The 18,024-nt window shown below is 32.9% G+C and overlaps 2 protein-coding genes across 4 annotated transcripts in view; one reads left to right on the top strand and one right to left on the bottom strand.

Moving 5' to 3' along the window:
- The window catches only part of LOC113005344 (oxidoreductase ptaE), a 296,040-nt gene extending 294,836 nt beyond the window's left edge, over nucleotides 1-1,204 (top strand). For both annotated transcript variants that reach the window (XM_039457182.1, XM_039457183.1), the window contains one exon: nucleotides 919-1,204. In XM_039457182.1, the coding sequence (XP_039313116.1) occupies nucleotides 919-1,151 (233 nt within the window). In that variant the 3' untranslated portion in view covers nucleotides 1,152-1,204. The remainder of the gene's footprint in view (nucleotides 1-918) is intronic.
- A 1,905-nt stretch (nucleotides 1,205-3,109) lies between these two features.
- Nucleotides 3,110-12,541, bottom strand: LOC105207195. 2 transcript variants are annotated; one of them, XM_039457321.1, is made up of 8 exons: nucleotides 12,419-12,541; nucleotides 11,875-12,007; nucleotides 11,546-11,685; nucleotides 6,098-6,393; nucleotides 5,391-5,903; nucleotides 4,653-4,860; nucleotides 3,998-4,157; nucleotides 3,110-3,456 (listed from the first exon to the last, which is right to left on the bottom strand). In XM_039457321.1, the coding sequence occupies exons 5-8, from the start codon at nucleotides 5,804-5,806 to the stop codon at nucleotides 3,227-3,229; spliced, it is 1,014 nt and encodes a 337-aa protein (XP_039313255.1). In that variant the 5' UTR covers nucleotides 5,807-5,903; nucleotides 6,098-6,393; nucleotides 11,546-11,685; nucleotides 11,875-12,007; nucleotides 12,419-12,541; the 3' UTR covers nucleotides 3,110-3,226. The 2 variants fall into 2 exon arrangements, with proteins under 2 accessions (XP_039313255.1, XP_039313256.1); XM_039457322.1 differs by lacking the exons at nucleotides 11,546-11,685; nucleotides 11,875-12,007; nucleotides 12,419-12,541 and having other exon boundaries at nucleotides 3,110-3,453; nucleotides 6,098-6,257.
- Nucleotides 12,542-18,024: the final 5,483 nt, after the last annotated feature.

The following is an 18,024-nucleotide window of genomic DNA, read 5'->3' on the forward strand; positions in this document are numbered from 1 at the left end:
ACAGAGAATGCGTGGGTAAGGTGGGGCTCCGTTCCTCCCCCTGCACCCTTTCCCGTATTTTTTCTAACCCAACCCAACCCTATTTTATTTGTAATTTGGCTAAGGATATACAATTAACCACGTTGCGATATTAGATTTGAAATTATGGCCGAATTGTGACAAAAATAGGGTTGGGTTAAGCTAGAAAAAATACGAGGAGGGCGTGCAGGTAGGGGCAAAACCTCTCCCCCGCCCATTCGTTCTCTGTACCATATGAGTTCTCGACTTTCCACGCAAAACAGTTCTTTTTACTATAACGACTAATATGTTGAAGTTAGATAAAATATGTATATGACTTTTTTTATAGAGCTTATTATGGGCTTCATTTTTTGTTTGACACATTTTTTTGTAAAATAAATATTTTCTGAAATAATTAAGAAAAACTTTTTCTCTAATATTTTTTTAATAAGAAGTGAACATTACTTAAAACCTTTTGTAAGTCACTTAGTACCTTCTCCTCGATAACAAGGTTAAGGTCATCAGAGGCTGCTTCCCTAATGTGCACTTTTACCGAACAATTATAGACCTCGTTTTGCTCTTAAGCGATGGGGGAGGAGGGTGGACCTCGCTTAGTGTTGGAAGTTGCAAAACTTTATTCATAAATATTTTTTAAATGAGGAGTTTATACTTAAACTTTTTTTTGTTAATAATTTTTTAATAAAGTGAGAATTACTTAAAACTTTTTGTAAGTCACTCAGGATCCTTTTATTGATAACATATGTCAAGGTCAAGGTTGTCAAAGGCTGTTCCCCTTTTGTGGACATTTACCAATATTTAATATCTACACGTATAATTTAAGTAATATAAATTAATATTATTTAAATAATAAAAAGCATAAGGCATTAATTATACTTGTGTAATATTATTTATTTTGTGCAGGTTGGTGGTTCTTCCATTGTCATTTTACGTGGCACACAGCAACTGGAATGAATGTCGTTTTACATGTCGGTACAGAATATGATCTCCCAAACATTCCATCAGACTTTCCACAGTGTTACAATTGGACACCACCAATAATGAATTATTATGATAACAATTATAACTATTATAGTAATAATTATGATAATAATTATAACTACTATAGTAATAATTATGATAATTATTACAAATAAAAGTTATTTGTCTAAAAAATAATCTTTATATCAAATTAGTTAATGTCTAAACATGTAGCATTCTAAAAAATATATATTAAAAAGTATATGAAAAATATGAATAAATAATTAATGAAAAACTATTGTATGTTATTGTGAAAATGAGAATAAATGTATTTACGTTATCGTACAAAGATAAAAATGCAAGTTTGCAGTCGCTTATCTTTATTGGTTCAATAAATGATAGTGCTATTTGTTTAATGAAACAACAGTTACATCATAGACCTCATTTGACCGATGTAGACAGCACTTGTCTTTTTTTGTATGACAAACCGAAATTATTTTTAATTATCTGTAATTCATGTTTCAAGAAATTATGTAATATGTAAAAACTAACCCCACACAACACGCGTGATTGTTAGTCGACTGGTAGCCGACTTTTCTCGGTTGACTTAAAGGCGACTTTTAACAGACGACTATAACTCGACAGCAATTGACTATGTGTCGATTTTTGAAAGTCGACAAATGGTTAATAAATAGTTGACTGAAATATGACTCAAAGTCGACAAAAACTTTGTTCTTTTAATGACAAAAGATTTTATACTCTTTTAAGTTATTTATATCTTTTTGACAAAGCAACAAGATATAAATGATATTTTATCTTGCCGAAAAGACAATTAACATAAAAAGAAATCTTAGTTTTAATTCGCTCGTAGCTTGTTAGCTACGAGCGAATTAAAACTAAGATTTCTTTTTATGTTAATTGTCTTTAATGTTAAATTTCCCCTTAGGGAAATGAACTATTAGAAAGCCAATAATCACTATTGACTTACAATAGTGATTATTCATTCTCTAATAGTGATTATGTAGCATCTAATAATTGGATTATTTGCAATAATCTTTTCCTAATAGTTCTTTTATGAAATGATTATTGATTTCATAATCAGGTTATTTGCAATAATCACCAGCACACTACTTTTAATAGTTAATATATAAATGATTGTTAGTCGACTATTCACAATAAACCCAATAAGAAGTGGATCGTTTTATATACGTTTATTAAACGCAAGTATGGTCTAAAATGGTATAGATATGTGGCAAATATGTATATAGGTAAAACGGTTTTTATACGTTAGTGCAATAACGTTTATAATAATCGTTCTTATTACGTAGGTATATATAATACGGAACGTATTTTATACGTTGAAAAATGGTTTATAAAATGCCAGAAATGTATTTACGTTTAAAACACGTATAAAAATACTATCAAATACAATTAAATACTAATTAAATAAACATTTCTTAAATACGTTTATGATTTGTAAAAGTTGTCCCTTTAAATAACCTATCAAAAATAGGATTTAATATCCAGGTATGATATATTTTTTAAATATGTTAATAAAAGTTTAAACATAAATTATATTTATATGTTTTTATTGCAGCAATATTTAAACGAATAATAAACGTATTTTATATACATTCGGTATAGCTAATTAAAGGTTTATTGAAAACGTATATCATTTATGAAATGAAAAACATTTATAAATCATTTCAGAAATATCGAATATGGTTAAAATCCAAGACATTTAATTATTAATAGTTATTTTACACGTAAAAACATCCCAGATAACAAAATGCGCGCACAATGACTGCACTGTGCGCGCACACATGCGAGTACTCGCACGCGCGTGACCCTCATAACGCACGCAGATGTGTCCTCATTTGCGACTCATATCGCTCGCACGCATGATTGTCTCACGCGTGCGAGCGATATGAGTCTCGATTCCAGAAGATACGTGTTCGCACACTGATATCACAGTGCGCACACCTGTGATTGTCTGACGCGTGCGAGCGATATGAGTCTCAATTCCAGAAGATACGTGTTCGCACACTGATGTCACAGTGCGCGCACGCGTGCGGGTTACAGCAAAATGAAAATATAAAAAACAGGTTTATAGAAAAATTGAAGTGCTACTAAGAACAAATTATTCATTTTATTTTACATTAAAATGTTCTACAAAAAAAGTTATATACTATAAAATAAAACTTATATACTATAAAACTTATATACTATAACTTATATACTATAAACAAAGTTATAGCTGTAATTCATCATTATCAGTCATTTCATATTCGCTCTGGAAGTCTGATGAATCTTCACCCACTTCGTCCTCTTGGTTGAGCTGCTCTTGATGAGGAAGCGGCTGGTTTTTTTTTAAATTTTTTCGATACCTCTGTTTTATGGCCCGAAAAACTTCCTGTACTTCAACTTTACAAGAAGCCTTGTCCTGTGGGCCATGAAACAAAGTGCATTTCTGTGCTGCTACTGAAAGGAGTAAATGTATGGCAATATTATATGAAAATATTTTGACAGAATCTTGAATGACCTCCACAATATTACATGGAGGTCATCTTGAACATTTTTACATATGAACAACGCTTATTTAACATTATGATATAATGTTAAATAAGCGTGATTCATATATTAAAATTTTCAAGATGATCTCCATGTAACATTGCGGAAGTAAATTATATCATTTATCTACATTTTGAGTGTAATTTTTTATAAGGGTTGTATACAGGATCATAAAAGTTATACGTTATATAAAATTATTTTAAATTATATCATTATTTAACATATATTATTAAATATACAACCTTTATAAAAAAGTAATACAATCCTTATAAAAAAATACATTCAAATAGGCGTTGGCGTCTGAAATGACATTCAGATTCAGTGTTGCTCTTATATAAAGAAACTTCCAATTTGAGGATTAACACTCAACTTGTGTATCATTTCGGACCTTCATTAATGAAATGTATATTCTTGTAAAAGAATTATACATAAAAAAAGTATATATACTTACGATATATAATATTCATTGTTTTTGTGTTTCCAAATTTCTCTGATTTGCTACTACCGGGCCATGTAAATTTTGAGACCAAACTGTCGGTCATGATTTCTTTTATTGAATTATACAGAAATTCTCGAAATTTAGATCCTCCTAATCTTCGCAAGTGATTGTACTGAAATAAAATAAAGTAAGATAAGTAGGGGAACAAAGTCAGTTTGATTACTGTTTATTAATTTCTAAATCAAAATTAGCTAATCTGATTGCATAAATGTGCGTTAGACTATTGGGAAGTAATAGATAAGAAATGAAATTCCGATATTAATAAGAGTTTACAAAAATTTGTAAGAATATAAAAAGATTAGTCGTGAAATATGCTCTTTATTTTCTTATACAGCATCGATTGTTGCAGACAGCTTTGAAAAAGATTTCACTTTTTACATTTTATGTACAATGTTTCTGAAAAGTTTCTGGAACATGTTATATATTGCAACAGAAATGTTTCTGAAATTTTGCGATAATCAGAAATCTTTTTGAAACGTTTTTTTTTCAGAAAATAATTCTCGTACATATTATGTTATCAAATATCCTAGTATGGGATACTTGTTGATAACATAATATTTAAACTCTAGGATAGTCACATGGATAATAGACGTGGAAATAAACTCACTAGCTTCCTTCGAACATCTTTTTTGGCATCGCTTTCTAGCTCTTTGAATTCTTCAATGGTATTCAGTGGAAAACCCTCCAAGCCCTCATAAAATGTATTTCTTAAATTAACGTCAACGTTATAAGCGTCACTATCCATAATCTTTTGGATCATTTCTTTTATAATAACCTGGCCCTCAATTAAAGATTTAACGTCGTCTTGTAGCGCCCTGCAAATGATAAAGTCATGCAAATATGTATTTTTACCGTAATAAAATTAAAAAGAATAATATAAGTTTAAAAATCAAATCTATAAAAACATAAATATGAGAAACAAATATGTAATTAGCTCAGGACTCTAGAAATTTAAAACAATTAGTAATTGGAAATTGGGCTAATGAGAGTCAGCGCGGGTAAAAGTGCGCAATCACAAGTATTATAGTATTGTACAAATAATTATTTATTCATTTAAAATTACAAAAAACAAACGTTTCGACTCACTTTGAAGTCATCCCCAACGTATTAAATAAAGAAATCTTAAAAGTTATCTATCCGCCATTAGTCATTTTATTTAATACGCTGAGGATGACTCCAATGTGAGTCAAAACGTTCATTTTTTGTAATCTTAAATGAATAGATAATTTGTATAACACTAATACTTGTGTACATGTTTCCCTCACAGTCAGTTTCGTACGTTAACAAGTCTGGTCTACAATTATAAAATTCTGAAATATTTGAACATGAATTTGAATATACTCACATTAATTTATCTTCAATGACTCGATTATTATTGTATGTGCAAGTCTCTTGCATGTTTGTTGCATCAAGTGCGTGATTACGAATAGAATGCATATTTTCCGATATTTCCTTTAAAAATCCATCAATAGGCTGACTGTTATCATCTGTGTGCTTCTTTGGTTGGCGAGTTGCATCAAGCGCGTGATTACGAATAGAATGCATATTTTCCGATATTTCCTTTAAAAATCCATCAATAGGCTGACTGTTATCATCTGTGTGCTTCTTTGGTTGGCGAGTTGCATCAAGCGCGTGATTACGAATAGAATGCATATTTTCCGATATTTCCTTTAAAAATCCATCAATAGGCTGACTGTTATCATCTGTGTGCTTCTTTGGTTGGCGAGTTGCATCAAGCGCGTGATTACGAATAGAATGCATATTTTCCGATATTTCCTTTATAAAATTATCAATAGATCGACTGTAATCACCTATGTGCTTCTTTGGTTCGGGAACAACGTTTGAATTTCCTTCTTGTCTGAAAGAAATAGAACAATTATGAACAATATTATGTACTGTGATCACAAATAATTTTGTGCATTTAAAATTGATATTATCATTATCAAAGTATAAATTAGGTTGGCTTTATACGTTCATGCAATGATTTTTATACGGTTAATATAATTTTGTCGAATAAAGATTATAATCGTGATATTACTAAAATTTACTTACGATCTTTCACAGTTGAATTTAAAGTTGTATCAATTGATTTGCTTGTGTTAGTTGCATCGGTATTAGGAATAAAGGTGTCATTTTTTGACATATTTTGTACCAGTACTCCAAGTTTGTTTAACTCCGTTTGCATTGAATATTGCTGGCTGTTCTTTTTTTTCTGCTTTCTACGTTCTTCATCCGAAGATGTAGTCATTATATTCTTCGGCGTTTTAATTACTCGTCCACTTATACTTGATTTTCTATAATATCTATTTTTTTATCATTCTTTTCTTGCTATCCTCCATATTTGTTTGCTTTAATGAATAAAAAAGTTTGCGTTGGAATGTAAGTTACACTGCTTGTATAATATTTTGAAATGGTTGAATGATTACTGTGAGTAAAAAATTACTGATATTTCTCATTGACATTATATGATCTATGTGTAAGTTTGTAAATATTAAACTGTATTATTTTTTAATTGCATACTATGTGGAATTTTACTGAAATGTATACTTGCAGTATACATTTGTTTTAATTATTGGCAGAAATAGTATGTATACAAGTTTATTATTATTAGTTACTATTTTAGAAAAATTATTTAATATTGAATTTATGAATTATTCAATAGTCAGGTTGTATCAAGGATGTAATGAGCGACACACAGATCCATTCATTTCTAATAATGCGCTCTTCTTGACCTTCTCTACCGCTCCACTTCGGCATCCTGTACATCTTTCCTTTAATATCTCTTAAATTGATTGCTTCAAATGCAGTTGACAAGTTTGAACAGTGATATACTCCTATCATATCAGATGTTATACCAACATTGTATAGATAAATCTGTGTTCGAAATTTTCTAACGATAAACAGCGTGTTCCTTTCTGAATGTATTATATTCTCTATAACGCAGATTTCTCCATTATTTATGATGCAACAACTGTCACGAAGAGCGGTAGAGAACGTTATATTTCCAACTTGCATTTTTCGATATTGCCTGTAATGATAGACAGGCTCAATGAGGGGTCCATCCGTGTGAATTTTTGAAAAACGCATGTGGATTCCCTTGTCGACGGGAATTAAAACAAGATCATTTAATTCATAAATTCTTCTGTAAAACTGTTGTAGAGGCAAGTGCGGTTTTCGTATAAATTTCCTGAATTCACGCATATTGTTTTCATAACAAAATGCACTGTACGAATCTAACGGGCCTAATCGCATAACATCATCGACTACGTGTAGAAGACCATGGATATTATATGAGAGAAACTGTTCTCCATACAGTTCCTCGCACATGATGACGTAGGTCTGTAATGATGCTTGGCAATACAAGTACATTTCGTTCGAAACATTTTCCAAACTAAGGAGACGCATTACGCAGTGTAAGAGAAGAAAATGTTTATAATGATCTTCGTCTAAAATATTTTCTAGCACAGCTGGAGCTGTATATAGCAAGAGTTGCCTAAATTCTGTGCCTTTAAACTGATGAAACATGGAGATTTTATTTGGACAACGATTAAATTCCGTGGGGCAGTAGATTTGAAGTTCCGTCATTCTTGAATCCAAAACATCTAACTTTCTTTTAGTAAATTTTTCATGTCCATATTTTCCATAAACGTGACTGGCCAACACTTTCTTCACATTCCCGATATATAGAAGATGCAAGGGTTCAAAAGGAACCTGCGTTACTAGTCCTAATACTTGATTTAAGGGACTTGGCCCTTTGTGATGATCTTCATCCACCATTTCGCTATATTCTTCATCCGTTCTTAGCGGGTGACGAGTCCCGGGAAAAATCGTCGTTCCCCGAAAGAATGGCATCACTGCAGAACGACGTCCTTCAATTTTGCATTTCGAACATGCGTTAGATGATATATGCCCATAGTGATTTAATGCAAAAGCTCTCGCTGGTGCATCCGCAATAAAGCATCGAATTTGAATTGGATACCATCGATCGTTATGAGGACACCATTTTCTTCACGAATTTCTACGAGTTCTTGAACAAAATATTCAAAAAATTGAAAACAGTTTGATGGTTTTTGTGTTCCTTTAAAGACACCCGCTACAATTGGTCTTTTATCAATAGAATTATAAATCCGGTATTGAAGAGGCCAAAATTGATTCGTGCCACTCTTATGAATTTGAGCGCCGTCTGTGTTAAAATCAATTTGTATTGTTTCAGGCAAGGTATTTTCGAGAAAAGTTTTCAATTTTTTTATAAGGGTACTTTTGAAACCCAAGTAAAGATATTCTCCTCCATCGATACATTGAACGTGCTGCGAGGCCACATCAGTAGGAGTTTTATGTAACGTTCTCGTGTGTTTCGGCAAAAAAGATTAAATGGGAAGAGATTAAATGGGAACTCACGCAATGTGTTCAGCAGTATGTTGCCTTGCTTATGATTTAAATTAGTCAGTAAAAATAATTGTCTCAGTGCTTTTAACTTCAGGTCATTCAGATTTTGATGCATATTATTATTTTCGGAAGAGTTTGACATATTTTCATTACTGTGATTGACATCTGCATTGTCCTCGCTTCCTTCGTCATCTTCATTGTCCTCGCTTTCTTCGTCTTCTTCATTAGTTTCGTCAGTATTTATTTCTTGCTCCTGCATTTCTTCTTCTGTTGTGCCTTCACTATCATTAATATATTCATTTCCATCAGAAGTATCAAAAGTATGAGTGTCAGTAGTCGATTCGTCATTACGGATAGCGTCACCTGTAGATGTAGATGGAGCACGATGCGATGCCGAAATTTGCACCGATTCATTGTCAGACGACATATTGCCCGATTCGTTATTTGCGAACTGACAGACGTTTGGATGATTTTTTCTTGCATCTAATCGTCTTCTCTTTTGTCTCGTACTAAGGTTGAGAAAGTGCTTATATTTTTTTGACATGCCTCGTTCAATTTGGCCTACTGCTGCTATAAACAGGGCCAAGCAAATAATTTTAAAGATAAAAGATTTAAAAGATGTCATAATTACAACTTTTGTTACGAATTAAACAGTGCAGTGCGAACAACGTATATAGGCGTGCGGTCGAGAAATAGTTTTTGGGTAAAATTTTGTGTAGTCAAAATCACCATTGCATGCATAGAAAGCAGTTATATTTAAATTGTAGTAGAGTTTTTAGAGTGTAAGAAATTGTAGATTTATATGTGTATTTATACATATTGTAGAATTTAGTAAATTTTGAAAGTCTTATATTAGTGGCTCTTAATATGTAAGGAATATAGATATGTATATTTGTGTGTATTGTAAAAATTATTAAAAAGACTTTAAATATTTTATGCAACATTTTGCACAGAAAAAAGCTGTTTCTTTTTTCCCAAAAAATGTTTGTTAACGTTTAAAAATATATTCATGAAAATATTGCCAACGTTTAAAACTACGCGTCTGTATAGTTACAGACTTTTTCGTCAAAATAAATGAAATGAATTGAAAACGGAACATTTGAATACATTATGCAACAGAAAATTGTACAATACATGCTCCAAGCATATTACAATTAAGTATGAAATGACAATTAATTTTGTGTACATAAAAATGGAGTGTGTACACAAAAGTTCACCATTTAATGTGAAATGTATATGCTTACATACACAAATACATGCAATTTTATTAATAATACACATTATTTATTTACTCATAAATCAATTCACATTTTATAATATTCATAGGACATGCAAAATCTAAAAATTTACTACAATATTTGTCACAGTAAAAAATTAACAATTTTAAAATGCAGTAAACGAAATTTTAAAACTCTCTGATGTATTCTGTAATCTTATTAGAGGATTTGCTGAGGTGGATCCAACTTAATAAAACTCGGGATTTAGATTTTTTACATGATAAAATCTTTTTTATCTCTTTTTTAAGAAAATTTTAAAAATTGTTTAATTTTGCTTTAATTTTTATCTTTCTTCAAATATTAATTAATTAAAAATTCTATTTTTTATAACAAATTTATTTAAACAATGTAGTATACGTAATAAACTTTTAAAACCTCATACATACAAGATAGTAGAATTTCTAATAAAAAAATAAATTTAATAAAAAATGGTTGGATCTAAAGACTCAATTTGACATGGAATGTCCTTTATATAAATATATGTACACCTATTAGATTAATTAATAAATTAAATGAATAAATAACTAGATAAATAAATTAAATTGATAAATTAATAAGTTAAACGTAAATAGATCAAATTAAATTCAGAATCATGTTAGAATTCATATTAGAATTATCATTTGAAGCAAATTTTATTAATTATTAGTAGTTAATAAAAAAATAAAAACGCATAAAACCCGAAAAAATTCAATAAAACCCCAAAAAACCCAATAAAATCCGAAAAAACCCTATTGGGTTAGGTTTTTAAAAAAAAACCAGGATTTCTTCAAATCCTGCTTATTAGTAAATAAAAAATTTTGTTTTATAGAGTATAAACACACTCTATCAATAAAACATATAATATATAAAAACGACATACATTTTCTGTTACTTTTTTTACAGACAGTAATTATATTTCATTCTTTTTGAAATGGAATTAAAATGTAAACCATGAAGGTTAAAAAAAAATTTTTATTTAACTTATACTGCAGATATATAGTGATACATATAAGAAAATATTTGGTGTACTGAAGGTGATTCTTTATTATATATTGTTAATGTAAATATCATGAAATTTTTATGATTTTTATATCATGGAAACTAACATGTCTTTCTGGACATAACGTGATTAACAATATCTAATAGAGAATCAGTTTCACCTTCAATACGACACTAATTATTTTCTTATATAGCCCTATTCTTATATTTTCTTATATATCCAGATAGCACAGAGAATTCAAAAAGATTAAAAAAAGAATTCAGGTTTATATCACCAATACTAAGTTCATTTTGAAATGCTAAAAAAATTCTTTTTCTGAAAAAGAAAGAAAAAGTCAAGAAAGAATTCTTTTTGCCTTTCAAAATGAACTCAGTATTGGTAATATAAACCTGAATTCTTTTTGAATGCTGTGTGTTATATGGCTATCCATTATAATTATGTATGTCTGCAGTCCAAGTTAAATGAAAATTTTCTTTTATCAACAAGTAATGCAATTAATGTAAATTATTATTAAATTGAAAATATAAAACATGATACAAAAGTTGAAATTAATAGTAATATTGAGAAAAAAAATCAATAAAAGTTTGTTAGGTTTACAAAGCAATAATTATATAATGCACAAGTAAAATCATGAATAAAAAACATGAAAATTCATGAATAGAAATACAACGTTATATATATATATATATATAACATGCATAAAATTAATTAGTATATTAAATTGATGATATTAAATTAATTTGTCTTTTTGCATCAACAAATAATATAACAGTTAATGAGTGTACATAATATTCGAGAGAGACATAATCAAAATAATCAAATTTATATTAAATAATAGAAATATATAATGTATTTTACCTTTTATGCTGATTATAAAAAATGTTCTTTTGTTATCAAAATCCAACCTCACAATCAAAATCCAACCTCATTATCACACGGGTATATAAATGTTAAATAAAAGGTGTACAAGGGGATCGGCCAAGTGGACAAAAAACTTTCTGCAAAAGGAACAAGGAAAATGAAAAAACAATGAAAAAAAAGAAATAAAAATAAAAGAAAAATATAATAAAATATAATAAAAAATGGTTAAAGCCAAGATATCAAAAACTATAATGAATATGCGATACATGTATATACATATGAAAAGGACCAATAAAATATGTATATAATAATTAATGTTTCTTTACCTTTTATGCTATAATTATAAAAAGTGTTCTTTTATGATTAAAATACAATCTCACAATCACGGTATAATGTATTATGTTGAATATAAATTCAAAGTGTACAAGCAGGGGATTGGCCAAGTGGATAAAAATTTTTCTGCAAAAAGGAACACGGAAAATGAAAAAACAATGGAAAAAAAGAAATAAAAATGAAGAAAGAGAAATATAATAAAAAATGGTTAAAGCTGAGATATCAAAAACTATAATGAGTATGCGATATATGTATACACACGAAAAAGACCAATAAAACATGCAGTATATAATAATTAATATTTCTTTACCTTTTATGCTAATTATAAAAAATGTTAACATTGATAGAAATATAATAATGTGACGTTAGAAATGTAACAATGAAAAGATAATACTAAGAAACGTGATGCATATACCACAAGCATGTATTACGTACATAACCTAAAAAATTTTTAATATACGCTAATACGCAGGACATAAAATTATAAAATAGCATTAGAAATTATATACGTAATATGCATGCATTATCCTTAATTACATGTAATCTTGAAACATCTGCGAAAGGAACAATCTGCAGTTTATAATATACAACAATCCACGCTGCATTTATTGAAACACACTCGACACTGTCTGCGGTCCACTTAACTGCACTTAATTTACAAATGCTTTGAAGCGTTTGATTAACCATTCGAGACAATGAATTTTTAAAATTGTCCAATCAAAGAATACTTTGAAGCAGAAGAAGGACTAAAAGAGGTATTTCTTCTAGATCATCCAATTAGACTTTTAGATCTAGAAGAATACACCAGCGAGCACTCACTCAAAAGTGTTGAATGAGTTGCGTTTGCTGAACGCACTCAATCAAAGACGTGTCACCGTTGTAACGCGATTTCTGATTTATTCTGTTTAAATTGTTTCTATACAGATATAATAGTTGTGCGAATTCGTTTTAAATAGTAATGATAATAAGTTTATGGCGTACGTGATATGACAATTTAAGTTAAAACGACATTGATTGATCAACTTTTCAAATCAAGGAAGACTTAATGCAATAACGATAATTAAATAATTATACATTTTAGATTTTTATATAATCTGAATTATCAAGAATTATTTAAATCACACAATAAAAAAAATAATAAAGTAAAAAAAAAATTTTTAAACTCTTTAATTTTTAAGAAATATTCCTCTATCTGTTTTTATATTTTGTGATAATTATCTTAAGTGCTCACAAATAAGTATGATTTTTCTCAAAGCTTTTGCCTTTAATTTTTTGCTTCCAATACCTCCATACATGTGTGCCTTTATCACGCGTGAAAGCATAATGCTTCGCACGTGTGCCTCCATCACGCGTGATGGCATGATGCCTCGCACATGCGTGCTTCCATCACGCGTGATAGTATAATGCCTCGCACGTCCGTGCCTCCATCACGCGTGATAGTATAATGCCTCGTACGTGCGTGCCTCCATCACGCGTGATAGCATAATGCCTCGCACGTGCGTACCTCCATCACGCATGATAGCATAATGCCTCGCACGTGCGTACCTCCATCACGCATGATAGCATAATGCCTCGCACGTGCGTGCCTTTATCACGCGTGATAGCATAATGCCTCGCACATGCGTGCTTTATCACGTGTGATGACAATATGATGGTGATATTGCACTCATGATGTGATAATCATGCGTGAGGGCTATGTGAGATCGCACGAAATGTTATCTGGGATATTACGGTGCTCTCAAAAATCGAGCGATTTGCTTTGGTTTTGAGTCTCAAACATAGACTTTGTACTATGTTTATGGTCTCAAAGCTTTTTCGCGACGCCAGTCTTCGCGCCTTTGCGGCTTGCGCGGCTTCCACTAGATGGCCACGCCGCGGAGGATTTTCTTGTGAGTCGAGTGCGGCCACAAGCATTATAGCTAGGCGCCACCGCGACTGTTTTTGTAAATCGCATTTCAGTGAAACTTTTGGGAATTAATTGCTGTAACCTCGAGACAAAATACGCTCTCGTTCTTTTCAAATGTGATGTGTATGTGGTTTGCTGTTCTATATAAAATTTTATATTTTTACGTGTAAATAACAATTTGTATTGTTATTAAATTTTGTATATAAATGTTTAATTCAAATTTAATCTTTATTTAATCTTTTTGAACGAAAAGAAAGAAATATTTTTTTGGAAACTATAATTTATTACGTTTAAATTATTGATTTATCAATACGTATTTTATACGACTATATAAATTGTAGTGACTAATAGTCGATAAATAGTCGACTCACAGTCAACTTATTATCAACTTGAAAAGTCGATTGACAGTCAACTACTTTTGGGACATTCGTCTAATGTCAGTCGACTCACAATCGACTGACAGATTGACTTAAAAGTCAACTCTTGCCTTTTACAGTCAGCTTAAAGTTGGCTCATAGTTGACTTCGTGTTGTGTGGGACGTTGGTCAATTAATATGTAAACACTAGAAATCAAACTGACCCAGACACTGCAATTAACCACAAGGCAGTCCTTGAAAGTATCGGAAGCGTAGGTAGAATAAGAGAACTATCATATGGCGAATAGCAAAGCAGAATATAAAGACCAGTGTATAGCAAAAAGGCAAATTAACTGAGAATTTTGCGACAAATGCAAAGTTTGGCTGCGAATATTTAATTTCAACCATAAAGTAAGATTAAGGAGAGTTGTATAGGCTAAAGAGAAAAAGTTGATCACGAAAAATGTTCCAGATTTGTTGAACGGAATAACTTTGTCCATAGCGTCGCCATATTAAATCAGAAACATAAAGTCATGATCAGTATATATACATTCAATCTGTCACATCGCGTGTTGGCATACAGAAGTATAGAAGTACATTCTATGATTAATTTTAATCATTTTTAAAGATAGTATTAAGTACATTTTATTTGTAATAATTGTATAAAATTTAGAAGAATACAGAATTACTTGTAACTTATTTTAACTAAACTTTAACTAAAGTCAGTTTGTATTACTTCAAATTGTTTGTATATTAATTGAATACAAATATTTAGTTATGAGTACTATAAATATTTCATATTAATAATCAGAATTGTAACGACCGTACTTCGCGCGGTGCGGGAACGGACGCGAAAGGTTGCCTGGAGGAACTAGACGTCGTTTTAGGTTGATGTGTAACAAAGAACGTTTATTCACACTTAAGACGTGGTGAGACTTACATAAGTCCGGTACATTTAGTGTCGGTAGTACGTTGTACTTTCAGCGGTGAGACAATCCGGAAATCCGGAGACGCGGTAATCAAAACGCGGAGCTTAATTAGTGATAAAGACGCGCGGACGGACGTGACAAAGAACTTCGGAAATCTATTTACATGATCGGTGAACGCGATACGGAAATCTATTTACAGGCTATTTATATAACGCACCTGCCACGCGAGACGCGGTTCGCGGAACTGCGTTTCTTTTCTCGGAACCCCGGCGGCCTTGTTGTTGTGGCCGTGACACTCATGTGAGACGCGGTGCGGTAAGCGGAGCGCGGCGCGTACACGGATCCGTGCGTTGACTTCGGCTTTTTGCGCGGCCCGTTGCGAGGCGGTTAATACCGCGAGTGATCGCCGAAAGACACTTCCTCACGCCTAGTGCGCTTGGTGGAGGCACGGAGCACCGTACCTCCGTACGTGAGGTGGCGTCGGACTCGGGAGGCTTAGAGGATGGAAGTCTTTTCGTCAAGTGCCTTGACAGGGCCCAAGTTCTTCTTGAGCCCAGTTCGGCGAGTCGGGAAACGGAGTCAGGATCGGAGGCGGAAGCGGTTGGCGAGCTAAGTGACTTAGCGGAGACCGAGACGCTCGATCTCATTGGCAACCTAGTGCTTCTAGTCGGCGGACCGGCCAGAAACGGAGGTCTCGGCCTCCGGCGAACGTCGCCTTACATACCCGAGAATCGAGGGAATGTGCGGCGTGTTACGGCGGAGCGGTCCGGCGGCAGCATTCCCGCCACTCGATCTCGGGTCTTTCGCTTCAGGCCACGCGCGTAGAGCGGGAACGAGAGCGCGTGCGCGCGGAGACGAGAGCGTGGGAGCGATCGCTCGTTCACTCCGACATCGTGTAGCTTATTAGGCGCTGTGCGCCGTTAATTGCCGTCCGGCGGGCGTTCGGCCGGACGGCTCGGACGGTTAGGCGGTCCAGGGGGGGGGGGGTCGGAAGGCGGTTCGTTACAGAATAAACAATATTTTTTTTAATAGATTCAAATATTAATCAAGAGACGCGGTAACGGGTTGCACTATGTATATATTTTTTTGTTCTTCCATGTAAAAGACGCTACTGCGTATCATTTACAGAAAGAAAGACAATTTTTTACAAATAAATGGTTGTTTTTCTTAAACAAATTAATGGTGTTAAAAAACAAATATAGTGGGGGAAAGTATCGATTTTTCCGAGTACAATGACACAAGAATGATGTCAATAAGTGCATTCAATGCTGAAATATGAATTATGCACGTATTTTTCAACGCAATTCAAGTCATTCAGATACGTCGTCGTCGTCGTCGTCGTCGTCATCATGGTCGGCCGTTTTCCTCTTCGCAAAATTTCGGTTTGTCCCTCTTGGTACAAGTACATGAAAGCCAAATGGGAACTGTACGGGGATGAATCTAACGGAGGTGGTACCTAAATGCTTTTAATTATAAAACCCTTTACCTACCTCCAGTCAAGCAAAAGTCATCCTTCTTCAAGTATCCCTACGGGTTAGTCAAGGAAAAAATCTCGGCAACCAAAAGAAGCATAGCCGGTACCTCCCAAAAGTTTCTTGGATTACACTTTTTTTTGCTGACTCACTAAAACCGAAGCTGTGGCAAACACTGGATCATATTACACACGAACAAGCCGTCCGTTCGGACGAGGGGAGAAAACAAAAACAGGAGAATAAATACAAGAAGATCTCTCCATAGGCTGGATCCCTACTTCCAACACATACAGTTAGGAACCTCAGCAGTCAGATTCTGTCCCCATCCAAAAAGTGTCGGTACTTTCAAAAGAACACAATTTTGTTGTCACCCCCACGAGTATTCCTACGGAAGAAATTATTAATCTAATTGAGACAGCTATCTTCCACCTCCCACCTAAAGCCGGCAATGACATAAAACGACGAGCAATCAACATTCTACGCAAGGCTAAACCATCCAGCGAAAACATCAGCAAAGAAGAACGCCTGGCACTCCGGAATTTGAGACAGAATAACAACATTCTGATTTTACCGGCAAATAAAAAAAATGCCACAGTGGTAATAAACAAAAAAGACTACTATAAGAAGGAAATACTATGCTCTCGGATTGCAGCGTTTATAGAAAACTGAAACGAAACCCGACATTCAGAAAAAAATCGTTCTGCTCAAAAATGCTGGTCTCCCTCCTGAAACTACTAAATACCTTACCCCGCGGGAATTGTTAGCTCCCAGATTCTGCCTCCCCAAGATTCATAAGGAATCGGTCCCCCTTCGCCCTATAGTCAATATCGGGGGACCCTCCTACCAGTTAGCCCGCTATCTCACCAAACCACTCCAAAAACTCACTGGTCTTAATGGATCTCACACCAAGAATTTTATTGATTTTGTGAATAAAATTGCAAAGATTAAAACGAAATCTAATGACATCCTGGTAAATTTTGTTGTGGTTTCATTGTTCACAAATGTTCCGGTCCAGGATACGTTGGACATTATCAAAAAGTCCGACAAACTTTCGGCCAATCGCTTCCCACCAATAGTACATTGCCTAACCTCAATCTACTTTCCGTTTTAAGGAGAGTTCTTTGAACAAACCTCTGGAGCAGCAATGGGATCCCCTGTTTCACTCATTATTGCGATCTTCATGGAACATCTCAAAAACAAAATTTTGAATGTATATCTTTTTCGTTTCTTATTTCTTTCTCTTTCACGATCTCTCTCTTTGCACTGCGTCACGCCTATCTCCTGCACACTCAACTTGATAGTTGCTAAATTGTCTATCTTATTAAACTATAAATTTAACAATCGTTTCGAGTCGTTAATATACACGTTCTCATTAATACAAAATGGAAGAACAAATTTTAATCAAGAAAAAAAGCCATATAAACGCCAAATTAATCAGATTCATTAATTTTTTAAACAAATGTAGTAACGATGAGGAGAA

Source organism: Solenopsis invicta, chromosome 14 (assembly GCF_016802725.1).
Source record: "Solenopsis invicta isolate M01_SB chromosome 14, UNIL_Sinv_3.0, whole genome shotgun sequence".
Lineage (NCBI taxonomy): Eukaryota > Metazoa > Arthropoda > Insecta > Hymenoptera > Formicidae > Solenopsis > Solenopsis invicta.

Coding starts and splice junctions, on each gene's coding strand:
- LOC105207195 (XM_039457321.1), bottom strand. CDS start 5,806: ATGCATTCTATTCGTAATCACGCGCTTGATGCAACTCGCCAACCAAAG. Junction 4,861..5,390: donor GTCATTGAAGATAAATTAAT/GTGAGTATATTC, acceptor TATCATTTGCAG/GGCGCTACAAGACGACGTTA. Junction 4,158..4,652: donor AAGATGTTCGAAGGAAGCTA/GTGAGTTTATTT, acceptor ATTTTATTTCAG/TACAATCACTTGCGAAGATT.